This window comes from Apostichopus japonicus, chromosome 4, assembly GCF_037975245.1.
Source record: "Apostichopus japonicus isolate 1M-3 chromosome 4, ASM3797524v1, whole genome shotgun sequence".
NCBI lineage: Eukaryota > Metazoa > Echinodermata > Holothuroidea > Aspidochirotida > Stichopodidae > Apostichopus > Apostichopus japonicus.
The window spans coordinates 26,955,064-26,980,142 of record NC_092564.1 but is presented as its reverse complement, the minus strand read 5'-3'; the positions used below and the strand labels follow the sequence as shown (position 1 = coordinate 26,980,142).

The 25,079-nt window shown below is 37.5% G+C and overlaps 3 protein-coding genes across 4 annotated transcripts in view; all 3 read left to right on the top strand.

Annotated features, from left to right (window-relative positions):
- The window catches only part of LOC139966998 (disintegrin and metalloproteinase domain-containing protein 10-like), a 31,139-nt gene extending 26,934 nt beyond the window's left edge, over positions 1-4,205 (top strand). The window contains exon 14 of the mRNA XM_071970555.1: positions 661-4,205. Within this exon, the coding sequence (XP_071826656.1) occupies positions 661-852 (192 nt within the window). The 3' untranslated portion in view covers positions 853-4,205. The remainder of the gene's footprint in view (positions 1-660) is intronic.
- Positions 4,206-6,127: 1,922 nt separating this feature from the next.
- Positions 6,128-25,079, top strand: part of LOC139966997 (apicoplast pyruvate carrier 1-like) — a 46,944-nt gene continuing 27,992 nt past the window's right edge. The window contains exons 1-3 of the mRNA XM_071970554.1: positions 6,128-6,318; positions 21,805-21,930; positions 23,800-23,867. Of these exons, the coding sequence (XP_071826655.1) occupies positions 21,846-21,930; positions 23,800-23,867 (153 nt within the window). The 5' untranslated portion in view covers positions 6,128-6,318; positions 21,805-21,845. The remainder of the gene's footprint in view (positions 6,319-21,804; positions 21,931-23,799; positions 23,868-25,079) is intronic.
- On the top strand, positions 10,635-14,921 carry LOC139966996 (uncharacterized). Of its 2 annotated transcripts, none has more exons than XR_011792818.1 (3): positions 10,635-11,215; positions 12,651-12,833; positions 13,205-14,921. XR_011792818.1 is itself a non-coding variant. In XM_071970553.1 (3 exons), the coding sequence occupies exons 1-3, from the start codon at positions 11,172-11,174 to the stop codon at positions 13,282-13,284; spliced, it is 303 nt and encodes a 100-aa protein (XP_071826654.1). In that variant the 5' UTR covers positions 10,635-11,171; the 3' UTR covers positions 13,285-14,921. The 2 variants fall into 2 exon arrangements, 1 of the variants encoding a protein (XP_071826654.1); XM_071970553.1 differs by having other exon boundaries at positions 10,635-11,211.

The following is a 25,079-nucleotide window of genomic DNA, read 5'->3' as shown; positions in this document are numbered from 1 at the left end:
TGACTAAATATGTATATGAAAGGTCGTTTTATTTAGCTTTTAGTTTATAGTGTTCTGAGTTTGTTGTGACTAAATATGTATATGAAAGGTCGTTTTATTTAGCTTTTAGTGTATAGTGTTCTGAGTTTGTTGTGACTAAATATGTATATGAAAGGTCGTTTTAATTAGCTTTTAGTGTATAGTGTTCTGAGTTTGTTGTGACTAAATATGTATATGAAAGGTCGTTTTAATTAGCTTTTAGTTTATAGTGTTCTGAGTTTGTTGTGACTAAATATGTATATGAAAGGTCGTTTTATTTAGCTTTTAGTTTATAGTGTTCTGAGTTTGTTGTGACTAAATATGTATATGAAAGGTCGTTTTATTTAGCTTTTAGTGTATAGTTTTCTGAGTTTGTTGTGACTAAATATGTATATGAAAGGTCGTTTTCATTAGCTTTTAGTTTATAGTGTTCTGAGTTTGTTGTGACTAAATATGTATATGAAAGGTCGTTTTATTTGGCTTTTAGTGTAGAGTGTTCTGAGTTTGTTGTGACTAAATATGTATATGAAAGGTCGTTTTAATTAACTTTTAGTTTATAATGTTCTGAGTTTGTTGAGAGTCAGTTTTATGTTATCATAGAGATGGTTTTTAGTTATTTATTTATTTTTCTTGTATTTCCAGGAGTATTGGTGGGCTACGATACTTATTTGTCTTGGGGTGATCATACTGATGGCGCTATTCATCAAATGCTTCAGTGTCCACACCCCTAGTAGCAACCCTAACATGAAACAAGCTCGTAAGGTCAGCCACTACACCAACACTCTACGAAGAAGACCCAGACCGCAACCTGGCACAGAAATGCGCACCAGATAGTTTCGTTGGATATGTCGTTAAATCCATATCATGCAGATGGAAAAAAAAAACATATTTCATGTTCCAGTTTTTTATTATCAACTCTGTATAAAAAGGAAGAAATATGTGATCAAGATATAACATTTTGAAATTTATAACATAAAAGTCTTGACCAGTGTACTTCAATTGTAAAAAATAACTAATAATTAATTACATTTCTTACAGCCCTCCATTTTTATATCTATTCTAAAATACATCATGACAATCTTGATAAATTTAATTTAAAATTGAGAACAGTGGAAGCACTTTTGGTGATAAGTACAAGGACCCTAAGGTCATCTAGGCAACCATTTACCAAGGAAATATCTGTGAAAATTGTTTTGTGAACGTAGATTTGTGGGTAGTTAACTGACAAAAGTTTTAACTTGTCCCTGACAAATTAGATTTGCTTTTTACTTTTCGGCCTGGGATTATTACATGATCCAGTCTAAAACCGTGTAGAACATAGGCCATGTGCTTGCATGTGAAGGCTGTGCAGCTGTACACAGATGTTTGCATGGTAGGCATGTTGTCTGGGCTACACATTTCATGTGATATTGTAACTGTTGAATGAGTAGCAACATACATCAAGCCTTCTTAAAAACAATTGGGCTTTCCCTAAAGACGAACGGAGAAATGCAAGGGTATACATTGTCGATATTCTTCCAAGTAGCTTTGGCATACCTACATTATATGTGCTAGAATGTGAATGCATGTATGTTGAAGTTAGTACTTGTTACCACTGACCCAGCCATTCTTAACAACTTGCAAAATGGTTTAGTTTCCTTGTACTTAGAGTGTTATTGTAATTAGCATTGCTCGTTAACGAAATGAATTATTATTACAGTAAGTGAATAATAGAAAACTGACTGAGTAATTGTAGACAATGGAAAAGAGAAAAGACATTTATGGCTAGAACGGTATTGGAACCAGTCAACCAGTGACTTCTGGGCTTGACCTCTGGGCTTCAATTTGTTGTTTCAGCAGATCCATTGTATATGACATGTCCACTTTGATTGGCTGGAAAATTTTGTCCGTATTCCTATCGCGCACTTACACTTCTTTGATGTGTGAAATCATTTTGTGTAATGTAGCTGTGGAGTTGTTGACATATCAATCTGTAGATGTGTTAATAAAATGAGTTTAAAGGTGACATTAGCCTTCAGACTTGATTAGCCTCCAATGGAGTGATCTTGTGATCAGATCAGTTCGTAGCTTCAAACTCTGTTTGGACGGCGTCTTTACTCGTCAGTTTACATTTTAGTCAAAGAGAAAAAGCCCAGTAGAAGGATAGTCTCGGCTGTTAATAGTAGCATTTGCAATATTGAATGAAAGATGTGATATCACTAACGTTCGTAACTCGAGAAAAGTCCCACCAACTCGGGGTGATGAGCCCCGACAACTATTGTTCTCAATTATTTTTAATCAGTTTACAAGTATCAATTAATAGTAAATAATTGTCTTTCAGTAGGTGTTTGTCACCATTTGTTTTTAGCAGTTTTCAGTTTAATATGGTTCATTTTATTTGTTGGATGTGTTGACTTCATAAAGTCCTGATTTCCTGTTCAAATCTTCTGACAAAAACTGGGGATTATTTTTAACTGATATCAAATAAAAGTATGTTTATTTTTATTTTTCCCTTATGAGCAGTCTTTAACTATGTTAGTCACATTACATTGAATATACCTGTTTCTTATTTGTAGAGATGCAGTTACAGTCCACACTAAACTAAATGGACCAGTCAGTTTTCCTGTATGTAGAGATACAGTTGTAGTCCCCACTAAACTGAATGGACCTGTCTCTTTCTTGTTTTTAGAGATACAGTTACAGTCCCCACTAAACTAAATGGACCAGTCAGTTTCCTGTTTGTAGAGAGTACTTCTAATTTACAATAACCAGTTTTTGGAGATACAGTTACAGTCCACACTAAACTGAATGGACCTGTCTCTTTCTTGTTTGTAGAGATACAGTTACAGTCCCCACTAAACTAAATGGACCAGTCAGTTTCCTGTTTGTAGAGAGTACTTCTAATTTACAATAACCAGTTTTTGGAGATACAGTTACAGTCCCCACTAAACTAAATGGACCAGTCAGTTTCCTGTATGTAGAGATACAGTTGTATTCCCCACTAAACTGAATGGACCTGTCTGTTTCTTGTCTGTACTGATACAGTTGTAGTTCACACTAAACTGAATGGACCTGTCTGTTTCTTGTCTGTAGCAATACAGTTCTAGTCCCCATTCAAACTGAATGGACCTGTCTATTTCTTATCTGTAGAGATGCCACATGCATTTGCATGTGAGTGCCATACCATTATAATTTAGTGATGTTAATGATACCACTGTATCAGAGAGGACACTTTTAGGTTGGTTTGTATAGATATTAATTGATGTCTTTTGTAAATAAATTTTTCTGCCTCACATGTGTATAGATTGTTAATCTATACACATGTCTATACAGATTATTAATTAATACACATACACCTACCTTTAATGATGAATGCAGATAGAGATGCGATGTAACCAGAACTTATTCAATGATGACGTTTGTATGAATTACTAAGAGCGTAGAATGATTAATACGTTTTGGGTCTTCAAATCTCACTTAAGAGGATATTTAGACTTTTTTGACAAATCACTGTTTTGTTCATTTTCTATTGAATGTATTCAAGCCAACAACATCAAACACTAATTAGTAAGCACAAATACCATATTTGTACCACGAAATGATATTTTGATATCATTAAATCACCGCTGAGCTTCTCCCCCCATCTGAATGAATGTTTTGGTAATTTGTTGGTTATTTCCTGGATGCTGATCAGTATTATAATTATGTCGGTCACAGTTTTATAGCCCATCGGTAGACAGCGGTCAACTTGTAAACGGTGCAAATTAATTGTAGCCGATCGGTTAAATTGTTTTTTGCAAATAGAGTGGAAGTCAGTTAGTGACTGAGAAATACTTCAAAGCCTAATCTGTCTGATTCACTCAATGTGTCCTAATTCTTTTTCTTATATATGGAATCGTTTTCTTTTACCCACGTTTGTTGGTTTAAACATTTAAATGTTTCCGCATATGCTCTGAGAGAGCTCTTTTGAATGCCACATTTCAAGTTTGGTATTTGTTTTGATTTCTTGAACTGGTATATCCTGACTTTGCTCTACCACCCAGAATATTAGTTAATACTGTGTATCAGTGCCTTTCATATCTTTTCATTCTTGACATTAATAACCACAAAATGTATAAATAGGCTTTTGTTTTTTTTTATATCATATATTAAGGTAACAAATACTGTGTAAAAATGTCGACAGAATAAAGCTAGCTTATAATAAGTCATCCTGCTGTCAATTATTATTTTTTTTTAAGAATGAGGTATTATACTTTGATTCTGTGGGTTCGCAGCCTTCGTCCCTTTACACATCTAAGATAGAAGTGGTGTGTAAACCAGATATGTGATTGCTCTCCCCAGCCACCCCAAACTTGTGATATTTTGCTTGTGACAAACCCCAACACTAAACAGAGCTTTAAATCATTGCAAATCCAGAAGCATGTGCCACAAAAGCCTATGGTGAATATGGTCCAACACTCACTATCAAAACTTCCAACTCACCCCTCCCAACTCTGTCCCTCCAAGCCCCCACCCCCTCCCATACTTTACTTTTGAGGGCGTTGGGAAATATAAGCAATCACAATATCAAAATGTCTGTGGTCAGTCACTTCAGCAGTCAGTCTTTGATTAGAGAGTCTCAACATGGCTTTTGTCCAAAAAAGGTCTTGTCTCACTAATATTCTTGAGTTTGTGGAAGATTTAACAAGCTCCCTAAATATGCAGAAGTCTGTAGATGTTGTGTTCCTGGATTTCCAGAAGACATTTGCAATAGTTCCACACCAGCATCTTTTACTTAGGGTGAAGAATATGGGTGTAAATGGGAAATAACTGTCTTGCATCGAGAATTGGCTCGGTAATAAGAACAGAAGGTAGTAATTAAAGGCTGTGCTTCTTCTTGGCAGGACGTTACTAGTGGGGTTCCACAAGGGTCTGTTTTGGGTCCCTTGTTGCTTGTTGCCTTTATAAATGACATTGATGGAGATATTTTGTGTACAGCTAAGAAGTTTGCTGATGAAAACTGTATTCTGAGGTCTTCTGAGGTCTCTTCCAAAAGCGATTCTGAGAAATTTCAAATGGATTTGGATAAGTTTTTCCTGGTCTCAGGGATGGCAATTTTTTTAAATATTGGTAAATGCAAGGTGATGCATATTGGTAGTAGTAACCAAAAGTATACCTACACTCTTCATGGTGTTGAGTTACAGGAGTTCTTTTTTCGAAGAGACCTACGTATCTACATTGACTCATCTCCGCAACCTTCTAAACATTGTTTTGAAGCAAAAGAGTCATTAGGGTTTTAGGTATGTATGATCAAGAGGAACTTCAGTTTTCTGAAAGAAGAAATAGTTGTTAGGCTTTATAAGCAGTGTGTTACGTCTCATCTGGAGTATGCTGTGCAGGCTTGGAACCGATGCTTTGCTAAGGATAAGGAAGTAGTGGAGAGGGTCCATAGAAGGGCTACAAGGATGATGGTTCGTTAAAGGGTGTTCCTTATTAAAGGCGGTTACAGCTGCTGAATTTCACCACACTGGAGCTTACGAGGTTATTTGGTGACTTGATTCATGTTTTCAAGGTTGTGTATGGTTTTGACAATTTATCCTTCACTGACTTTTCCATGTTTGCAAATAGTAGGCTACTTGTACCAGAAGTCATTTTCTTAAACTCCAGGAGTTACAAAGTAGGATTAATATTAGGCATAATTTTTTTCTATGATTTTGTAGGAGTGGAACGGTTTGCCTGAGAAAGTTGTACTTGCAAGTAATGCGAATGGGTTATTTGGACAAGCACTTTAAGAATCGTAATCGGGTCTGAGTTTTCGTATCTTCCGGTTTGTTTACCCTCTCGATCCCATAGGGTCCTTGATGGGGACTTGATTGTCCCTCCTAAACCTATTTTTTCTACTCAACCAAACTAAACTAAACAAGCACAAAAAGAACATGTATAGAATAATGATGGGATCGAAGCAGGAGAAGATTAGTTCAAAAGGAGAAAAGAGTGTGTAGGTGCGAAAACACTCACCGGAAACTCCCTAATCCTGAAACCTAAACATCTATACATAGCTAGCCACGCCTCAGCTGAGAAAATGGGGAAATCCCTTTGTAAACAGAATTCTGCCCTCTAAATCCATACATATTCTTACTGCATACTTGCGCAAAGATGGAAGCTTATGCATCTGAGATTTGATCTTCGCACTGGGTAATGGACAGAATAAGCGTAATGAGCCTACGTCTTGTCAAGAAGTACGTCAAATTTCCAGGAATAGATTTGAAGTAGTAAGTCAGTTAACATATGTAGGTTATTTACTCATCCTTCACGGCGTTTCAAGGCTGACAAGAATTCAAGGTAAGCGTATGTGATGTATCTTTCTTTGACATCCAGTGGGTAAATAAAGAGAGATGTCTATTAAACCTACAAACTGCTGTTAATGATGTAAGGCCTAAACGTAAACATTAGTGACCTATCATGCGGTAGTTAAAAAAGGACCGGTTGCCCTGCGATCATATACGGCTCTGCCTGCGATAAACACCTGTATACTCATGTAGGCTAGGCCCAGTGGTTTTTATTAGAATATTGATCTCGTCGAGTTACTTTGGAAAACTGTCATTGTTTACTTTGATGGCAGTGCTAAGATGTTATGGTTTAATCCTAGCCCATGTTGATCTTTTGCATAGGCTTGTATTATTAGTCTGTACACAATCGTTCATATATCTGTTGGCACTGTATCCACTGGGTTTTGTTGGGGAATGGTAATCAGCACCCGAATTATCAGAATTATTGCGTCCAGGCTACATGTCATTAAAAGCATGCATGGTTTGTGATCAAGACTTGAGCCTTACAATTTTTAACTAGCTGGCAGGGACAACAGCAGGCAGGGACAACAAGCTACGTAGGTGAAATTAATTTTAGGCATAAACTTGGACGTAAACATCCATGTGAGCAAGTTTAGTTATTATATTTATTTCTACCATTGCACAACATACACAACAACAAAATTGAAGTGTCAACACATTTACATACCTGCATAGATAAGACATGGTTTGGATTGTTTGCTCAGACTGACACTGATAGGATTAACAAAACAGATAATGTGATGGTAGACGAATCAGAATAAGCATAAGATTTTCTAGTCTGGTCCCTTTCCTAAGAAAAACATGTCCCTCTATATGTCCCTTGATACATTATATTAGACTCTATGTTATGAATAATTTTTCACCCCTTCGAGGCAAGGTGGGATAATACTTGGTGGACAGTGTACAGTAGCTGCATTCAAATGGTTGTATTTGGGAATTAACTGTTTAACTCTAAATCCTATTACTAACTGTAGTCTATAGTGTTCACAGCAATTATGTAGTGTAGCTAGTTCATCTGTAGTATGTTACTTGTACTTCACTGGCATTGCACATCTGCTGACCCTACAGTAATATAAGGAAATTGTTTGCACATCCAGGAATACAGGCTTACACAGTCTGTAGTATAAATTGTATCATATGATCTCGAGTGTATGCAATTTGAAACATGTATGCATTCATCTAGACAGTGAGTTGTGTATTCAAATATTTGATTATGAGAATAAGTAAGTGCACTATATAGTATATTGTAGATTGCATTACAAGTTTTATTGTGAGAGTGAATACCAGTAAACTCAGAACATATTTTCTCCCTTTGCTTATGACATTGTCTAAACCAAAAAAAATTTGTTCTTGACTGGTGACATTTCCAACGTTCATATCTCCAAAAATATTTGGGAATGTAAGTAATGCTTTGGTTACATGGAAAACTAAAATTAAGGCCATTTCGGTCAAGTAAAATTTTGGACAAAACACACGACTTTCCTAACATCGTAGTATGAGAGCCTTTTCATATGATGCCTGTGGTACTTTTTTAATCAAGTACAATAGGCCTACTCCACTACGAAGGATTTTCTGTGGAATTTTCACTATCAATTGATAACTTATTATCACATTACTTTGTTTTTAGCTTTCTTATATCAGTGTTCATATTAATTTAACCGAAACTTGATAGCCTGGGCCTACTGTACAGTTTAATTTAAATATATTCTGCTCTGTACTTCACGGAAGTTTATGAAATAGATGCACCTTTCCCGTGGCAACAAGTTAGTCAGCAGCATTATTTTTATGAAGAAGTAGGCATCAGTTCACCTAGAGCTGTTAGAAGGCTGTGCTAGGATCAAATCATGTGTGACAGGGGAGGGGGTGGGGGGTGGGGGGTGGGGGGTGGGGGGGGATACAAGCCTGCAGGTTAGCAGAAAATTATACATAAGTGCCACACTAGCAAATTTATGTATGAGGGTAGAGTAAGGTTAAAAGAAGACTAGTAAGCTGACCGAAGTCAGTCTCTTAGATTCATAGATTCTCTTAGATTCTTCATAATAATATTCGTATTCATACATTCATACTGTAAGTCAGTCTCTTAGATTCATAGATTCTCTATGAGATTCTTTATAATAATATTAGTATTCATAGATTCATAGAAGTCAGTCTCTTAGATTCATAGATTCTCTTGGAATTTTTTATAATAATAGTATATTTCAATAGCTATGACTTCAAAGCTAAAAAACTTATTCTTATTCGGTGTGAAGATAATGAATATTTATGACTGTCATCTGCGTTACTGGTGCATCGTGTAACTTATAATCCCCTAAATGCACTTTCGGCCTGGATGGTAATTAAGGAATTATTCCTTTCTTGTCTCTAGGGCAGCGTTGGACGTCATTTCATGAAAAGTCAAAAGGTGACTGCTCAATCATGAAAGGTCTTGACTCCATACAGAGACTATACAGTAAAGCTCTGTGTCTTTTCTGTAGATCTCTAAATGTACTGATATAGAAAATGATTTTAGTGATTGTGTACAGTACAGTACAAGTTAACAAAAATATTTCCATTGTGCTTGAGTTACATACATACATACACACATACATACATCTAAGATAAAGGTTGTAATGAGTGAATTTTTTCATCAGTCATCTCCACATGTGGTAAGGATTCTAGTACAGTACCACACAGAGTAGTCTATGGTTATAGATGCAATTTGCATTTTGCACAGTGCTACTTCACACCTGACAAGTTATGAATCCACCAATTATATCAACCCGGTTATAATCATTGTAAATGGCTTCATACTCGACTAACCAGCATCTGCGATTCGTTTAGCTAGCTGCTGGTGCAGTCTGTGCGTTAACAGTAAAAGCAGTCTACCTTGTTATATATATTTTATGGTACCCATCAATTTGTAACTTCTGAAATAACAAATTATGCAAAGATGATTGTAAACACGTACATTGTTTTCTTGGTATTTCTCTATCTTTGAGATTAGCTAAGCACCGTGGTGCAATAGTATTGCATAACAGTTGAACTAGTTTCTTTTTTTGTTTGCTTCTTTTCTCCCATTCTGTCTCTTTTGTATGAGTATATATCTGTGGTAGGGAGGGAGAAGGGACCGGAGGCAGGGAGAAGGGGCCCGAGGGAGGGAGAAGGGGCCGGAGGGAGGGAGAAGGGGCCGGAGGGAGGGAGAAGGGGCCAGAGGGAGGGAGAAGGGGCTGGGGAAGAGACCGGGTATTTGGTACTGTTTCTGTATGTTTTTGTGTTATTAAGGAACACAAGCAGAATTTTAAGTACTTACTAATATTTCTTGTTCCTCTACATCTTCCATCTGACATAAATTATATTCTTACTCTTTGTTTACATTTGCTAAGTACAGTACATACAGTTAACAATTTTGGTGATGAATTATTTTGGTATGTACAATAGCACTCTACTCATGGAATGTAGAAAATAAAATACAGAATCTGTGTACAAATGGAATGATGAACAGACAGAAAGATACACAGGTGTTTTTTTTTTTCCGGACCATACAGTATGCTTAATTCATACTTTGAAGAGGCTTAAATCAGAATCTGTTGTACAGGTAATGCTTGAATTATTGTGCAGTTGATTTTGTGATATACAGTAATAGTGTTGTTATTGTGCCACCTGGAATTGACTTGATCAAGACTAAAGAATAAGAGTGATATATATGTAGAATGTTAATATTCTGTCATGTGCTTATTTGTCATGTGATTGAATCCAAAATATCTGACAGATTTCATTCTATTTACTCAAGGAAAATTAAAATAAGTAATTAAAATTTAAAAAGAAAAATGTGTCGATTCTGAACAACACTGAGAATGCAATTAAGAAACACATGTACAATGACATGCTATAGATGGTGTTTCTCATATTACATCTGGCTAGTGGTCTGTGTTGTACAATCACATACACTGGAAACTGTATTCAAGTCCTACTACTCAGTCTATAGCCGCGATTATTCACTTACAATATTTATCTTGGTTGAAGCCACAAAGTCCATGATTGTTAAATTCTCATCGCCCCCACAGGGAAGATGAGATATCTATTGTACTTCCTTTGCCAGTTGTGCCATATACATCTATGTCAGTTGCCATAGCAATAGTTGCCAAGGTAATGGTTAATTATCTCATCGTTCCCATAGGGAGGCTGAGATATTGTAGTTATGTGGTCACGGTTAAGTTTCCTGATTTAGCATCTCTCGGGGGATTACCCATGGTGGTTACCCCAGGGTGACAGGAAGTCCATAACTGAGGAGGGGTCAAAACATGTCCGTGTGTGTGGGGGGAGGTGGGGTGTGCGTATGTACCCGCTGGCAACTGGGGACATTTACATGATGACACACCTTCCAAGTGTGGACATACTACCAATCGGGGACGTCCCCATTTGGGTTAAGTGCAGATTTTGGAAGTTCCCGCCAAATGAAAGTATTTTTTAAAGTTTGAGCAATATCTGTGACAGTCCCCATTGGGTGCATTCATTACAGCCTAGCTGTGTCACTTTGTGTCATTAACTGGTGGGGCGTGTGTCAAGGTGTTGTCCCCATTTATGTGCAAGAATTTCATGTCATGTGACTGCTTGAAGCTGGTTAAATTAGTGACCAAATGTCCCCAATTGATGAGCCCCAATCATATGGGGTGTGTCTACTTTGACAATACTAACAGTGGACCATGTCCCCAATTTACATTGCTGTGAGATCAGCAAACATACACACTGTACTGCAGCATGCTTACTGTGCCGTTCGAATTTCATGTACTGCCACAAAGATAACTGTAGTACCTACTGTACCTGAGATAACTACAATATGCAGCTAGCTACTAACATCCAGCTTTCATGAGACGGAGACAGAATCTTCTGAAGGAAAATAGATCCAGTGAGTAAGTTACTCTTTACTTATCATAATCCTGTGCAGTGTCCCCAATTATTTTTGTAATTTCCAGTTTGTTCGTTTATGAACTTCTATTATAGGCCTCTAATAGACTAGCCTACTGTACATTATGGAAGCCATATGTGCTACCATTGTACTTAATGTCATATAGGTTAGGATCCAGTTGTGCATACATACTACTTACTAGCATAGTATGTGCATAGTAGGAAATTAACAGTAGGTCTATATGATCTAATACATTATACCACATGGGTTAGGCCAGTTTGTGTGTAACATCACTAGTTTTAAGTCAGGCTTCAGATGATAGCTGCAGCATTATACACGTAAGGAAAGTTGAGTAACTTTTTTAGCTAGTTAATTTAGATCTCAGTAGGATGTTATTGTTAGTAGGATCTAAATCATGTCTGCCCATTGGATAAATCATGAGGCAGTTGTTGGGCACTTCATCATATCAAACACTGAAACGTTGGAAGCAGTACTGACATTTTGTCATGATTTTGGCATTGCAAGATATGTATACCGCTTTTGTGACTTTCTGTCTGCATGGTGCTTTTTCGTATTCGATGACCAGACTTTTCATTCTATTGTTCTTTATTCATTTTTATGTAACCTGAATATTGAGGATGCCCATGTATAGAAAAGTTAATCTTAAAGAGTTATAGCTGCATGTATATGTGTTACAGATACTAGAATTGAAGCTATGTGAAATGAATGGAGCAAATGTATTGCACTTCTGAGGTAATTAACCTTCCTTTCTTTTCAAGGGGAATATTGTGGTGTGACATGTTATCATAAGATTAGATGCATCATGTTATAGTCATGAAATTAGTATAATCTTTTCAAATTTAGTAGCTTGGCCAAGTTATGCTATGAGCTCATTGTTGGATTCAGTCACCTTACTTAATAATTGTAAAGATGATAATTAAGTCTCCTTAGAATTTAGTAGTTAAATTTTAATGTTGATATATATTATATAAACATTCTGAATTACGTACTTTGGAAAAAGTTGTGCTGTCTTGGGCTCCCTGGGTAATATGTCATGGACACTATCAACCTTCTTCTTGATTCCAGAGAAAATTATGTCAAGACGTAGCACAAGGCACGGCCCAGGGCCAAAGTTCAAATAGGACTTTTGAAGCTGATTTGTATAGTTTACATTAGAAATACTGAAGTGAGGAGAATGTATACCCGTAAAGAACTGTAAAACTTGATATATCAATAATTTAATTGCCTTTTTAAATAATTGGTAATCATCTAAGGTGATACTTTAAAAAGTGTTTATCAAGTTGTAATTCTGTAGACTAAGGTGTGTCTTTGATGCAAGGAATGGTACTTGTCGTTATCTAACCTGGGTTTTCTACGCTACGTTTATGTGGTGCTGTCTGTACTACAAATCTAAGCAGTCATTGATTTTATTTCCACAGAAATTGACAACATAGAATCATCTGATGATACAGATGATAGTGATGAGGAGGAGGAAGAGGAGGAGGAGGACACAAGTAGGGATGAGGGCAGCATGGGAAGTGTAGGGTCTCTGCATCAAGCTAATGGCACCACTTTTGAAAGCACTAATTCCGAAGGAGAAGAACCACCCAGTATGAAGAAAGGTAATATTGTTCATAAATAAAACAAACCATTTAAAATTTGTCTTTTTCTAGTTTTATTTAAACAACAAAATATGAGGAATATACTAGACAGATTGCAATTTATGCTGGAGACCAACCTCAAAACATTTTGATGTGATTTGTTTCTTTATATTGTAACTATCACATGGCAACATTGAGGTGTAATTTTCAAAAGCACCACATTGTAATGTATATATTTGTTGTCCTTTCAGGGAGAAAATACCAAAGGAGGGTATGGACAGAAGATGAGAAAAGAGTAGTTTTATTGTATATTGTAAACTATCACATGGCAACATTGAGGTGTAATTTTCAAAAGCACCACATTGTAATGTATATATTTGTTGTCCTTTCAGGGAGAAAATACCAAAGGAGGGTATGGACAGAAGATGAGAAAAGAGTAGTTTTAAAGGAATTCAGACGAGAAATACTGTAGCATTAAACCAATTGCCTGGAAAGTCAGCTATTGATAGGGTGATGGAAAAGTACAGTTGTTTTGATGGACGGAAGTGGACCAATATTAAAGACTTCATAAGAAATCACTCTTGAAGGGCTAACAAAAAGTGGTATTAGAATTGGTCAAACTTTACTGTGTTCATATATTACTAGTTTGTTAACTTCATGTTTATTGACTTGTTAGGCAGATTTCATTGTTGTTGTTTATGGAATAAAGAGCTCAGGAACAAATGCCACAGATTTTCTAATCTGCTAAGTAGCTATGTTGACTGTCTTTTCAGCTCTAGCCTGATGTTGGCATAAAAGTGTGAATATTTTAGTGCTCTTGGTTAATGTTTTATTACTTGTTTGTTAAATTCATGTTTGTTGATTGTTAGACAGATTTAATTGTTGTCGTTCATGCAGAAAGGAGCTCAGGAACAAATGCCACAGACTTTCTAATCTGCTAAGTAGCTATGTTGACTGTCTTTTCAGCTCTAGCCTGATGTTGGCATCAAAGTGTGAATGTTTTAGTGCTCTTGGTTAATATTTTATTCCTTGTTTGTTAAATTCATGTTTGTTGATTGTTAGACAGATTTCATTGTTGTTGTTCGTGCAGAAAGGAGCTCAGGAACAAATGCCACAGTCTTTCTAGTCTGTCATGGAAACTGTTTTACAAAACAGTTTGCTTGGGATCTTTAATGTAGGGGTACACAGCTTAATTATTTTTGAGCATTATTTGTTGAGAGGCAGTTTTAATGCTTCTGTATGTTTCATATCAAATTGTTTCACTTCTAGACTGAAATTAAAGTACTGTACTCACACTTCCATTTGCATATATATAGTACAAATACTGGTAGTGTACAGCATCAGTTTAACTATGCTATTCTTATAGGGAAATGTCTGCAAACTGTATTTTACCAGGCAACAGACATAAAAGCAATCAGTCAAAACATTTTGTTTTAGGAATTCCTGAAAACTGTAGAATGCACCTTTTTTTGTTGAAAGTTTCAGTTAATAAAGTTTTATTGTGCATCATGCACTGTGTATACTGCTACTTTTTACTATTCAATGTGTTCAATGAATGAACTAAAAACCCTTGGACCGTCTTGCCTTAATCCACCCATGTAAATATTAAAGTTGAGAAGGTGTTAAATGGGCAAAGACATTGGATGTTTTGGTGTACAAACTACTTCATAGCAATAATAGAATTTTATCATAGAATCAAAGAATTTGCCCCATTTTTGAGTCACCTTTGACTTTGGTGTGGTGATGCTTTGACATGTTACACAGTTTGTTTCAAGTTGTTTCTTTTGCATGACACAAGGAAAGTTTGTCCCCACTGCAGTTGAGCCCCCAGTGTCTCCCCAGTTGGTCGATACAGTGTGTTCCCAATTAGTTGACACTGGGTTTCTCCAGTTAATGAAAGTCCCCAATTTGTTGACACACCAAGTCCCCAATTCGTTGACACACCAAGTCCCCAGTTAGGTGACACACCAAGTCCCCAGTTAGGTGACACACCAAGTCCCCAGTTAGGTGACACACCAAGTCCCCAGTTAGGTGACACACCAAGTCCCCAGTTAGGTGACACACCAAGTCCCCAGTTAGGTGACACACCAAGTCCCCAGTTAGGTGACACAGTGTGTCCCCACATGGTATGTGTAGAACCAAGTTCAATAATTCATAGAAAATGGACAAGAAACAGATTTTAGTGTTAAGCTGGTACCTTTAATATTATTTAAGAGCTATTTTACGCAAGCAGTAGGAAGTACAAAGTTATATCATCATGTCCCCAATTCTCCTGTGTTGAGCAGTTGTCCCCATTTGGGCGCCTATACATGTATGTGTGTGTGTGGGTGTGTGTCATTGTGTGTGAGCGTCCAATTTTGTGTCAAAAACTCTTCCTAAATTACAATGCCGATTTCCTTCAAGTTTGGTATTTAATGGAAATGTCAAGTACTATCAAAATATGTGGTTGCCATGTGAACCAATGTCAAAGGTCTCATGGTTAAAGGTCAAATGTACATTTTTGGCGCAACTTTGTGTCAAAAGCCCCTCCTAAACGGCTTGGCAGATTTTCTTCAAGCTTGGTGGGAAGGTATCCCAGTGTGAACCCTTGTGATTTGCAGAACAAAATTAAAAAAATTAAAACTTGAATTATTTTTTTTTTGTGAGCTATAGCTCCAAGAGGAAACATAGAAACTTCAAGTGCTGGTATTGTGGAAATGTCATGTATAACTTGGCTCCAATTGCCATATTGTGTAGGTAATAATAAGTTTGTTAATTTGAAATCAGTGTTTGCTGGTGATGAGATATATGCCACTCTTTGGACAACCATCTTGTTTATTTTGCAATTCTATTTTCTGAACTTACGCTTGAGCAGGCATGCAGCACCAGTGTTTAACTTAAATGATGCAACTTTTATTTATGTGTTTGCTTGGGGGAGGGGGGAGGTTTCTTGTACTATTAAATTTGAGTTACTTTAATTTTACCAGACCTTTCTAACATTATAAGTTATTAAAGCAAGCAAATATTCAAACTAGGACGTTGCATAACTATGTTCTCATTTTAAAGGAATAAAGAGTTCTCTAAAATCAGGTACAGTATCTAAGCAGAGCTGTTCAATGCCCCAAGGGTTCACCATCAGTTTAAGGCTCTACAGTCCTAGCATCATGGGCAAAGATAGTTAGTAATGTACAGAGAATACTGTCCCCCCCAACCACCACCCCCGACCTCCACCATCTCCCACTCAATGTTTCAACTAAGTTGAGTCTATCAATATAAATTTTGTGGGTACTGAAGTTTCCTTCTCACTGGAACAGTATAATTTGCCATTCATCGCAATTGTTCTCGAAAATGATATAGTAATTTTTTTATTAAATTTATGTGAAATTTAATTATGCTTACCTTGGAAAGACTTTCCATTCTTAAAGGTGTGTAGTAGTTAAGAGACAAAGTTCATATTTATAAATTAAATTTGAAGTACAGGACTATATGGAAGGAGTATGCGCAGTATTTTATATTTGGATAACTTGGATATTTGGATGATTTTGGATAATTGGGATTATGCTGAAAGAGTTCTGCAAGTAGATAAGAGCAGTTCGGATGTTGGAAACCAGGTTTTTACAATAGTTGTAACATTTATTTCCAATTAAAGCATTGATGAATTAGAAGTGCTCCTGGTTACAAGAATACCTGCTGTAGTAGCCCTTCAATCTGTTTGCTTTTAACTGACATCAGAGGTACTCTGCATATATACTGCACAGGGTTTCCTTGTCTATTTTTGTCCCTAATTCTATTCAGATAATCCTCACTGTATGCTCAGACTTCTATTGAAATCGTCTCTAAATGCATCTAGAGAGTGCCCATTGACAGAGCCCTTTGTCTGCCTAGACTATTTAGATTAGATTAGACTTGATTAGATAAACTTTATTAAACCATGAGGGTAATTGCATGCTCGTATGAAACAGGATATGAGATACAAACATTAAAATATGAAGACCTAAAACGTACAATATCAGTAACATGCCTCAGCGGGTCTTTTAAGTTGCAATTAACTGAGAACTGACTTCTGTGTGTACCGTGTGCTGTAATGGTGTGTATCACTGTACATGGTAAACAGTGGACTCTATCCTGAGTTTATAGTAGGCTAGCACATATATATATATATATATATGTATATGTATATATATGTATATATATATGAAAATCGTAATGAGTTGGAAAATCAAGAACAGTGAAAAAACTTTCAGCCTCCACCGGGATTCGAACCACGGGCCTCCCGCTCTGTACGCGGACACCCTAACCACTAGGCTATATGGACGCTGATTGTATGTCCAGAGGTTCGAAACCGGTAAGGAAGATCGTAATTCCACTGTAGGCGTTTGTCACCTATATCGAACAATACTAGTTCTGTTTTTGGTGACATATTTTGCCCTACTCTAGAGATCAAACATGATGCTATCCAACTCGAAAATCATTTGTGATTCCTAAAGCCGGATCTCGAAAGAGATACTTTGAACAGACTTTATGTTAATGCAATGGAGGTAAACGACAAAGGCAAATGAATATATATAAATGAAAATCGTAATGAGTTGGAAAATCAAGAACAGTGAAAAAACTTTCAGCCTCCACCGGGATTCGAACCACGGGCCTCCCGCTCTGTACGCGGACACCCTAACCACTAGGCTATATGGACGCTGATTGTATGTCCAGAGGTTCGAAACCGGTAAGGAAGATCGTAATTCCACTGTAGGCGTTTGTCACCTATATCGAACAATACTAGTTCTGTTTTTGGTGACATATTTTGCCCTACTCTAGAGATCAAACATGATGCTATCCAACTCGAAAATCATTTGTGATTCCTAAAGCCGGATCTCGAAAGAGATACTTTGAACAGACTTTATGTTAATGCAATGGAGGTAAACGACAAAGGCAAATGAATATATATAAATGAAAATCGTAATGAGTTGGAAAATCAAGAACAGTGAAAAAACTTTCAGCCTCCACCGGGATTCGAACCACGGGCCTCCCGCTCTGTACGCGGACACCCTAACCACTAGGCTATATGGACGCTGATTGTATGTCCAGAGGTTCGAAACCGGTAAGGAAGATCGTAATTCCACTGTAGGCGTTTGTCACCTATATCGAACAATACTAGTTCTGTTTTTGGTGACATATTTTGCCCTACTCTAGAGATCAAACATGATGCTATCCAACTCGAAAATCATTTGTGATTCCTAAAGCCGGATCTCGAAAGAGATACTTTGAACAGACTTTATGTTAATGCAATGGAGGTAAACGACAAAGGCAAATGAATATATATAAATGAAAATCGTAATGAGTTGGAAAATCAAGAACAGTGAAAAAACTTTCAGCCTCCACCGGGATTCGAACCACGGGCCTCCCGCTCTGTACGCGGACACCCTAACCACTAGGCTATATGGACGCTGATTGTATGTCCAGAGGTTCGAAACCGGTAAGGAAGATCGTAATTCCACTGTAGGCGTTTGTCACCTATATCGAACAATACTAGTTCTGTTTTTGGTGACATATTTTGCCCTACTCTAGTGATCAAACATGATGCTATCCAACTCATCAGCGTCCATATAGCCTAGTGGTTAGGGTGTCCGCGTACAGAGCGGGAGGCCCGTGGTTCGAATCCCGGTGGAGGCTGAAAGTTTTTTCACTGTTCTTGATTTTCCAACTCATTACGATTTTCATTTATATATATTCATTTGCCTTTGTCGTTTACCTCCATTGCATTAACATAAAATATATGTATATATATATATATATATATACATATATATATATATACATATATATATTTTACACTGGGAACATTCTGATATATATATATACAGAGACCAACAGACTGCATCATTTCTTTAAACACAAAGAAAGACTGACTGCAATATTTAAGAGAACAAATGTAAATTATGTGACTCCATGAAAAAATGACAGATGAAACCAAGAAAAAAAAAAGAGAGGAGAAGAAAATATTATCAGAGAAGAAGTTGTTGAATAATGAATGGATCTTAAAAGAAGAAGGGGATTTTTTTGGAAAATTTTGATTAAATTGTAACCTTGAAGAGGGCACTTAGTTTCACCCGCCATAAATGATGCATTTTGTTAGATGTTAATCTAGGAAGCCTGACTACTGTACTACAGTGGATTACATGTACTGTAAGTTCTACAGTGGATTACATGTAAGTTCTAATCTATGTGATATGAGGAGGAACAGGGGGGGGGATTAACATTCAAGAAGGAATACAACAATGGGGGGGGGGCATTAGCATTCAAGAAGGAAAACAAGAATGTTACTTTTCTTTACGGACGTGGTACAATCTAATGGGGGAACAAGTGGCAATACACTTAAAGCTTAGTAGATTTTTTAAGAATATTCAAATATATTCAGGTTCTTCATACTATAATTTTGTTTATAAATTTGGAAGTTGAGTTGATCAATTAATAACCAATGATATGTAAAAAGTTGGCCTTGGTAGTAACATATGAGATAAAGGTCTTCCTACAGTAGAAATCGATTTTAAGTTTTGCTTTCAGGGGTAGGGAGAAGGAAGGGGGGAGGAGGATTCAAAAAGGAATTGCTCCTGTGCATATAGGAACGTGGTACATGCTGATGGGGAACAAGTGGTGGTACACTTACCTATTTTAGGGTTGAAGAATATTCCAATATTTTCATGCTCTGCACCCTAAACTTTTATTTATGAGTTTGGAAGGTGAGTTTATTTTCAACCAATGATAAAGTCTAAGAAGTCAGCCTTGGTATAAGGTGTTTAAAGGTCGTCCTAGAACCGGATTTTATGTTAAAAAATTGAGTTGAACTGCTATTGGAAAACAGCAAGTTTAGACTTGGCTGGTTTAATCTTTCTCCTCCAATCGGTGCACCTTGAGTCAAAAGAGAAAAGAAAACTTGCAGAGAGACAAAGAGGGCGGAAACAATACACCTATTAATGAATTACTCAAGTATCAGATTTTATTTGACCAATTGTACTCTAATAGTCTAATTACCAACATAAGCATAAGAATCAGTATATTTATAAAAACGCCAAAGAATTCACCGCAGGTTTCTCTGGAATTTGAGACGTTGATAATCTGTATAATCAACATGCCATGTACTTCAGTAGTACGTTTTTTTTCCAATCAATTCCCGTCAAGTTGTGCCTGTATCATATCTCGCAGAAAAAATATTGATAAAAAAATACTGAATTTAACTGAAACTGCTTTATTAATACTACTTTAGAATTGAGGGTGTTGTATGGATATTATATGCAAATTGTTTCATCATGTGATTGCCCTGTACTGTAAGTACACAAAGCATGATTGGCATAACAGGAAACCCGAGCTACAGTAGTGCTAAATGTATATCTGTTGACCTTTGGCCTCTTCTTTATTACAGTACCTAGTACGGTGTTGTACTTTTAGATTCTAAAGAGGTGTACCGTTATACTGTGCGTGTACACTAGCCCTTGTGCGTGTACACTAGCCCTGACATTTGGTCAGTGAAATGCAGGGTGATGCAGGTTGCTGGAATGCAGGGTGATGAGTTCAATACATAATGTTATTATACACTGCATTTGTCCTATGCCAACAATTTCTAAAAAGGGATACTGTATTGTACAATAGTAAGTACTGTGTACATATTGTATAATGCCTCGGATGGCAATGTTACCTCGGGCAGGAATACCAAACAGAATTCACAGGGTTTTTAACAGTTCTGTACATATTTCAGATGAACATTTTTAGAAATGGGTGGCGATACTTTTTTTCTTATATATACAGACTTACCATATGGACAATATACTATTTTATTGTTCGTGAGAAGGCAATGCTGTTTATTTAATTTTACTATCAAGAAGTACCATGAACATTCTGAAATATAGATAACATGTCTAAATGTTGGATGTTGTATACTGTACATATACAGTATACGCATTGGCCTGTATTATAGAGTGTATGGCTTGTTGATCCGTGACTCCAGGGACACAGATTAGAAAGTTCTGCTGGTAAAGACTATCAGTAGCAACATTGCCGCAGCCCATATGAATGGGGTTACCACATTCTTTCTGTCATTTTATTTAGTAAGCAGAGCATTTTTGACAAAAAGTACATGGACCCTAAAGTACCGGTACTTGATCCCGGCAAATAAATCGTCACATTCATCTGTCGTATCGTTTCCTTGCGATGATTATCAGGGAGTAGTCAAAGCATATTAAGGTTCTTGTATAAATCCACAGTAGTGGATACTATTCCAAAAGTATTCAGAAATAGGAGGTCAGAATTAGCATGTAGTTAGGTTTAACTTGTTCCACAATCAATTTTTTTTTATTTGGGGGGGGGGGGGGATGAGGCAGAAGGGACCAGACTAGAAAATATTTTGGTTATTCTGGTTCCTGTACCATCACATTATCTGTTTTTTTAATCCTATATCAGCGCCAGTCTGAGCAAATGATCCAAATCATGTATGTAACATATCTATGCACATATGTAAAACAGTAATGAAACTTCAGTTTTTTTTGGTATTTTGTGAAATGGTAGAAAATAAATAAACTAAACTAAAGATTTTGTAACTTTGCTGTATTCAGACACTGGTACTCAGATCCTATAGGATATATACAACTATATATTTAACTGGACTGCAACACTGGCTTGATCTAATGTATCCCTCCAATCAGGTTATATCACAGTACCTTGAAGCATGACTGACTCAACGTCTGTGTTACAGTAGCAGCGAAAAACATTGCATCATTGGGATCCTTCCCCTACTGTGTATGAGTACTGTGCATCATTTAGGTTGAACTGTACAGCGGTTACTGTACATGAACTTAGGTCATTTCATTTACCTTAAATGTGCCTTAATCTGTTGCTTACTTTTCTTTGATAAAGATTGTGCCATTCTTCATACTGTTCAACCACTTGAGGTCGCAGGCAATCAGAAGCGGCTTCGACAAGTTTGATTCGATCCCATTATCTTTCACGTTTTCCATCAATTCTACAGGTATTTGCAGGACATTGGACAACAAGATTACTAGTTTCATCATGGCAGGAAGTAAATCCAAGGGTTACATCACCATTATAGGAGGCATCATGGTTCATCTCACCCTTGGCACATTTTATTGTTACGGTGAGAAACAAAAATCCCTCTCATATTTTTGGAAGTCATCTTAACCATTTCACTCCAGGAAGAGGACAAAATGAATTTTGACCAAATCGATTTTAAACTCAATCTCAAGTACAAGTGCAGTACAAGATGTGTTAGATCACATTACCTGGGAAGGTGTGTAAAAGTAAGTTGGCCTGACGCTTCGATCCTAGCAGGATCTTCTTCAAAGGTTAAATGACAAGTAACAGAAACAGAAGGGACAAAAACACGCACAGAATACAGACAGGTTAATGAACCTGGGAAGGTGTGTAAAGTTAAACTGTTTTAGATTTGATGACGGTATTGGATCTTGGGGGCGAATAAAAGAAAAGAAATTAAAGTCTCACCTTGAGTTATAATAGTTTGCAATACACTTTTGTCTGGGCGAGATTGCATTAACTGAAACTTAAAGGTATTCTCTCAGCTAATCTTGTCTCAACGTATTCACAGATTTAAATATAAAATCAATGCCGCCCTCTGTTATAGCGACAACAGATTCATTCCTTTAATGTGACATTCTCATCCTTAGCTATAAACAGGATATGGATCTGGGTAATGTTACCGCAAAGTTTTTCAGGTGTCCGAGATTCGAATCCGTATCACAGTTCTGCGTATCCTATAGGCATACTGTGTTATTGTACCGTGTGCTATGTGCTAGCAACTTTCGGCTTGTTCACGATGCAGCTAGCTGTACGCAATTTTTCAATTGGCTATGGAACAATGCATGCATTTGTAAAAGTAAAACAAATCCTCCATGCGACGGGGACAAACTCTCAGGTGTCCGAGATTCCAATCTGTATCTCAGTTCTGCGTATCCTATAGGCATACTGTGTAATTGTACTGTGTGCTATGTGCTAGCAACTTTCGACTTGTTCACGATGGTGCTAGCTATACGCAATTTTTCAATCGGCTATGGAATAATGCAAATTTGTAAAAGTAAAAAAAAATCCTCCATGCAACGGGGACAAGCTCTCAGGTGTCCGAGATTCCAATCTGTATCTCAGTTCTGCGTATCCTATAGGCATACTGTGTAATTGTACTGTGTGCTATGTGCGACCAACTATCGGCTTGTTCACGATGATGCTAGCTAGAACCCTCAGTCATGCTAATGATATGTTGAATATCATTAAGAGCATCCAACGTATGTGATCGACAGGACTGATCGCGCATAAAAGACAGCCAGGCCAAAATTTACGATATCAATGTAACGAGCAGTACTATCCTCTTTGCAAGTATTGTATTGATACTAATTCACAATCACAACGAACACAGCGCGACTACCGCAATAAACACGTACGTGTGTTATGCTAACACTGCATGAAAGTGTGCAATACATTACGTACATTTACATACAGGATATACACTGTACAGTGGCAGTATATTACATATACCGTATCACGTGACCAAATCAGAAAGAGGAGTAAGGGTGAACCATTAAAAAATTGGCCCGCCTTCTTAAAAATTTTCAAGCTGAGAGAATACCTTTAACTAACTTGTATTATTTAAAGAAGGTTTAGAAAACAATACAGGTTTCAAGCAAGGACTTTTTCTTGCCCTGTCCTTCCCCCCCAACAAGGTGTTTAAACCATACTTTTGTTCATCCAATATTCCCCGCACCCCTTCCCAATCTCGGTCTAACTTCTTGTCCATTCTATCCATCCTTTGACATTTATTCTTTTGATCTAATTTTTTTGGAGGGGGGTGGGGGAGGGGGTGGGGCAGTTTGAACAGTAATTCAGAAGTCAAGAGGTCATCTTCATTGCAATCGACAAAATGTCAAAGATTCAAAACATCAATGTGCTGCATATATGAGATTTGAATGTTTCTACTTGATTTGCAATCTCTTGACAGGAAATATGGCTCCATATGTTGCTTCTTACATCAGAGAATACAGTTCACCAAAGACAATTCGGTATCAGGTGAGTGCATATATACTCCACAAAGCCTTAAACCTACTCTAGCTTTAATACCAATGTAAATTATTTCACCTCTCCAGCTTACCTATCTCCTCACAACTATGACGGCATTGCATCCCCAAAGCAGTTTTTATGTTTGTAATTAGTATTTTACCAATCGCAAGCAGGACTGGACTCGATAGTAATTCATAAATCAAAGTTGAACCACCTTCACAAGATGCTATTTCTAGCAATAGCTGATTTCAGATTGAAAACTGGTGCCAATGTGACACCTGTCAATAAAACCCCTGAACTCAAAATATATTTGGCCAAAACACTTCCGTATGGAAACCTTCAATCTAGTTTTACCCCTGCTCAGAAAGGGCATATATGTGGGCGGCGACCGTAGACTTACGGGATGCTTACCGGCACATCCTTGTTCACAAAGATTACCGACGGTTCCTGACGTTCCAGTACGCAGAACAGGACTACCAGTTCAGGGCACTCCGTTACGGCCTGTCGGTGGCTCTGAGAGCTTCCACGAGAGTCCCGGGAGCGGTAGTCTCCTACCTCAGAAGGAGAGGTGTCACCCTATACGTCTACCTTGACGACAGTGGTAGGGAGCTCTCGACAACGTCCACAAAACACCACAAACCCTCTAAGAACTGGGCTGGATCGTCAACGAATAAAAGTCCTGACTGACTCCAACCCAGACAATTCAGTTCCTTGGGGCTATTGGACTTTTCCACCGGGGTCGCCCGACCCTCAGAAGAGAGAATCAGTGCGATCAGGACGACCACGCTACAAATCATCTCACATCAGGAGTCACCAACACTGACGTGGCTCCGAGCTCTGGGACTCATGGCCAGCTTGGTCGATGTCGTCCGATTGTGCAGATTGCACATGCGACCCCTACAACTGCACCTTCTGAAGTCCACAAACCCCACAGATCCGGACAAGACAACACCGATCTACAGGTCGAAAGAGACCACCCAACACCTCCGATGGTGGCTTGACTCGGACAATTGGAGTCAAGGGATACTCTTCTCACCGGAGATACCAATGACGTCAGTAACAACAGACGCCTCACTTACCGGAGGGGGGGGGGCTCATTGGAGCAACCACACGGCCTGGGGAACATGGTCCCCAACAGAAAGATCACTCCACATCAATATTCTGGAGATGATGGCAGTCAAGAGAGCCCTGGAGACCTTCAACGAACACGTACAGGGCACG

Coding starts and splice junctions, on each gene's coding strand:
- LOC139966996 (XM_071970553.1), top strand. CDS start 11,172: ATGAGACGGAGACAGAATCTTCTGAAGGAAAATAGATCCA. Junction 11,212..12,650: donor TCTGAAGGAAAATAGATCCA/GTGAGTAAGTTA, acceptor TTATTTCCACAG/AAATTGACAACATAGAATCA. Junction 12,834..13,204: donor ACCACCCAGTATGAAGAAAG/GTAATATTGTTC, acceptor TTGTCCTTTCAG/GGAGAAAATACCAAAGGAGG.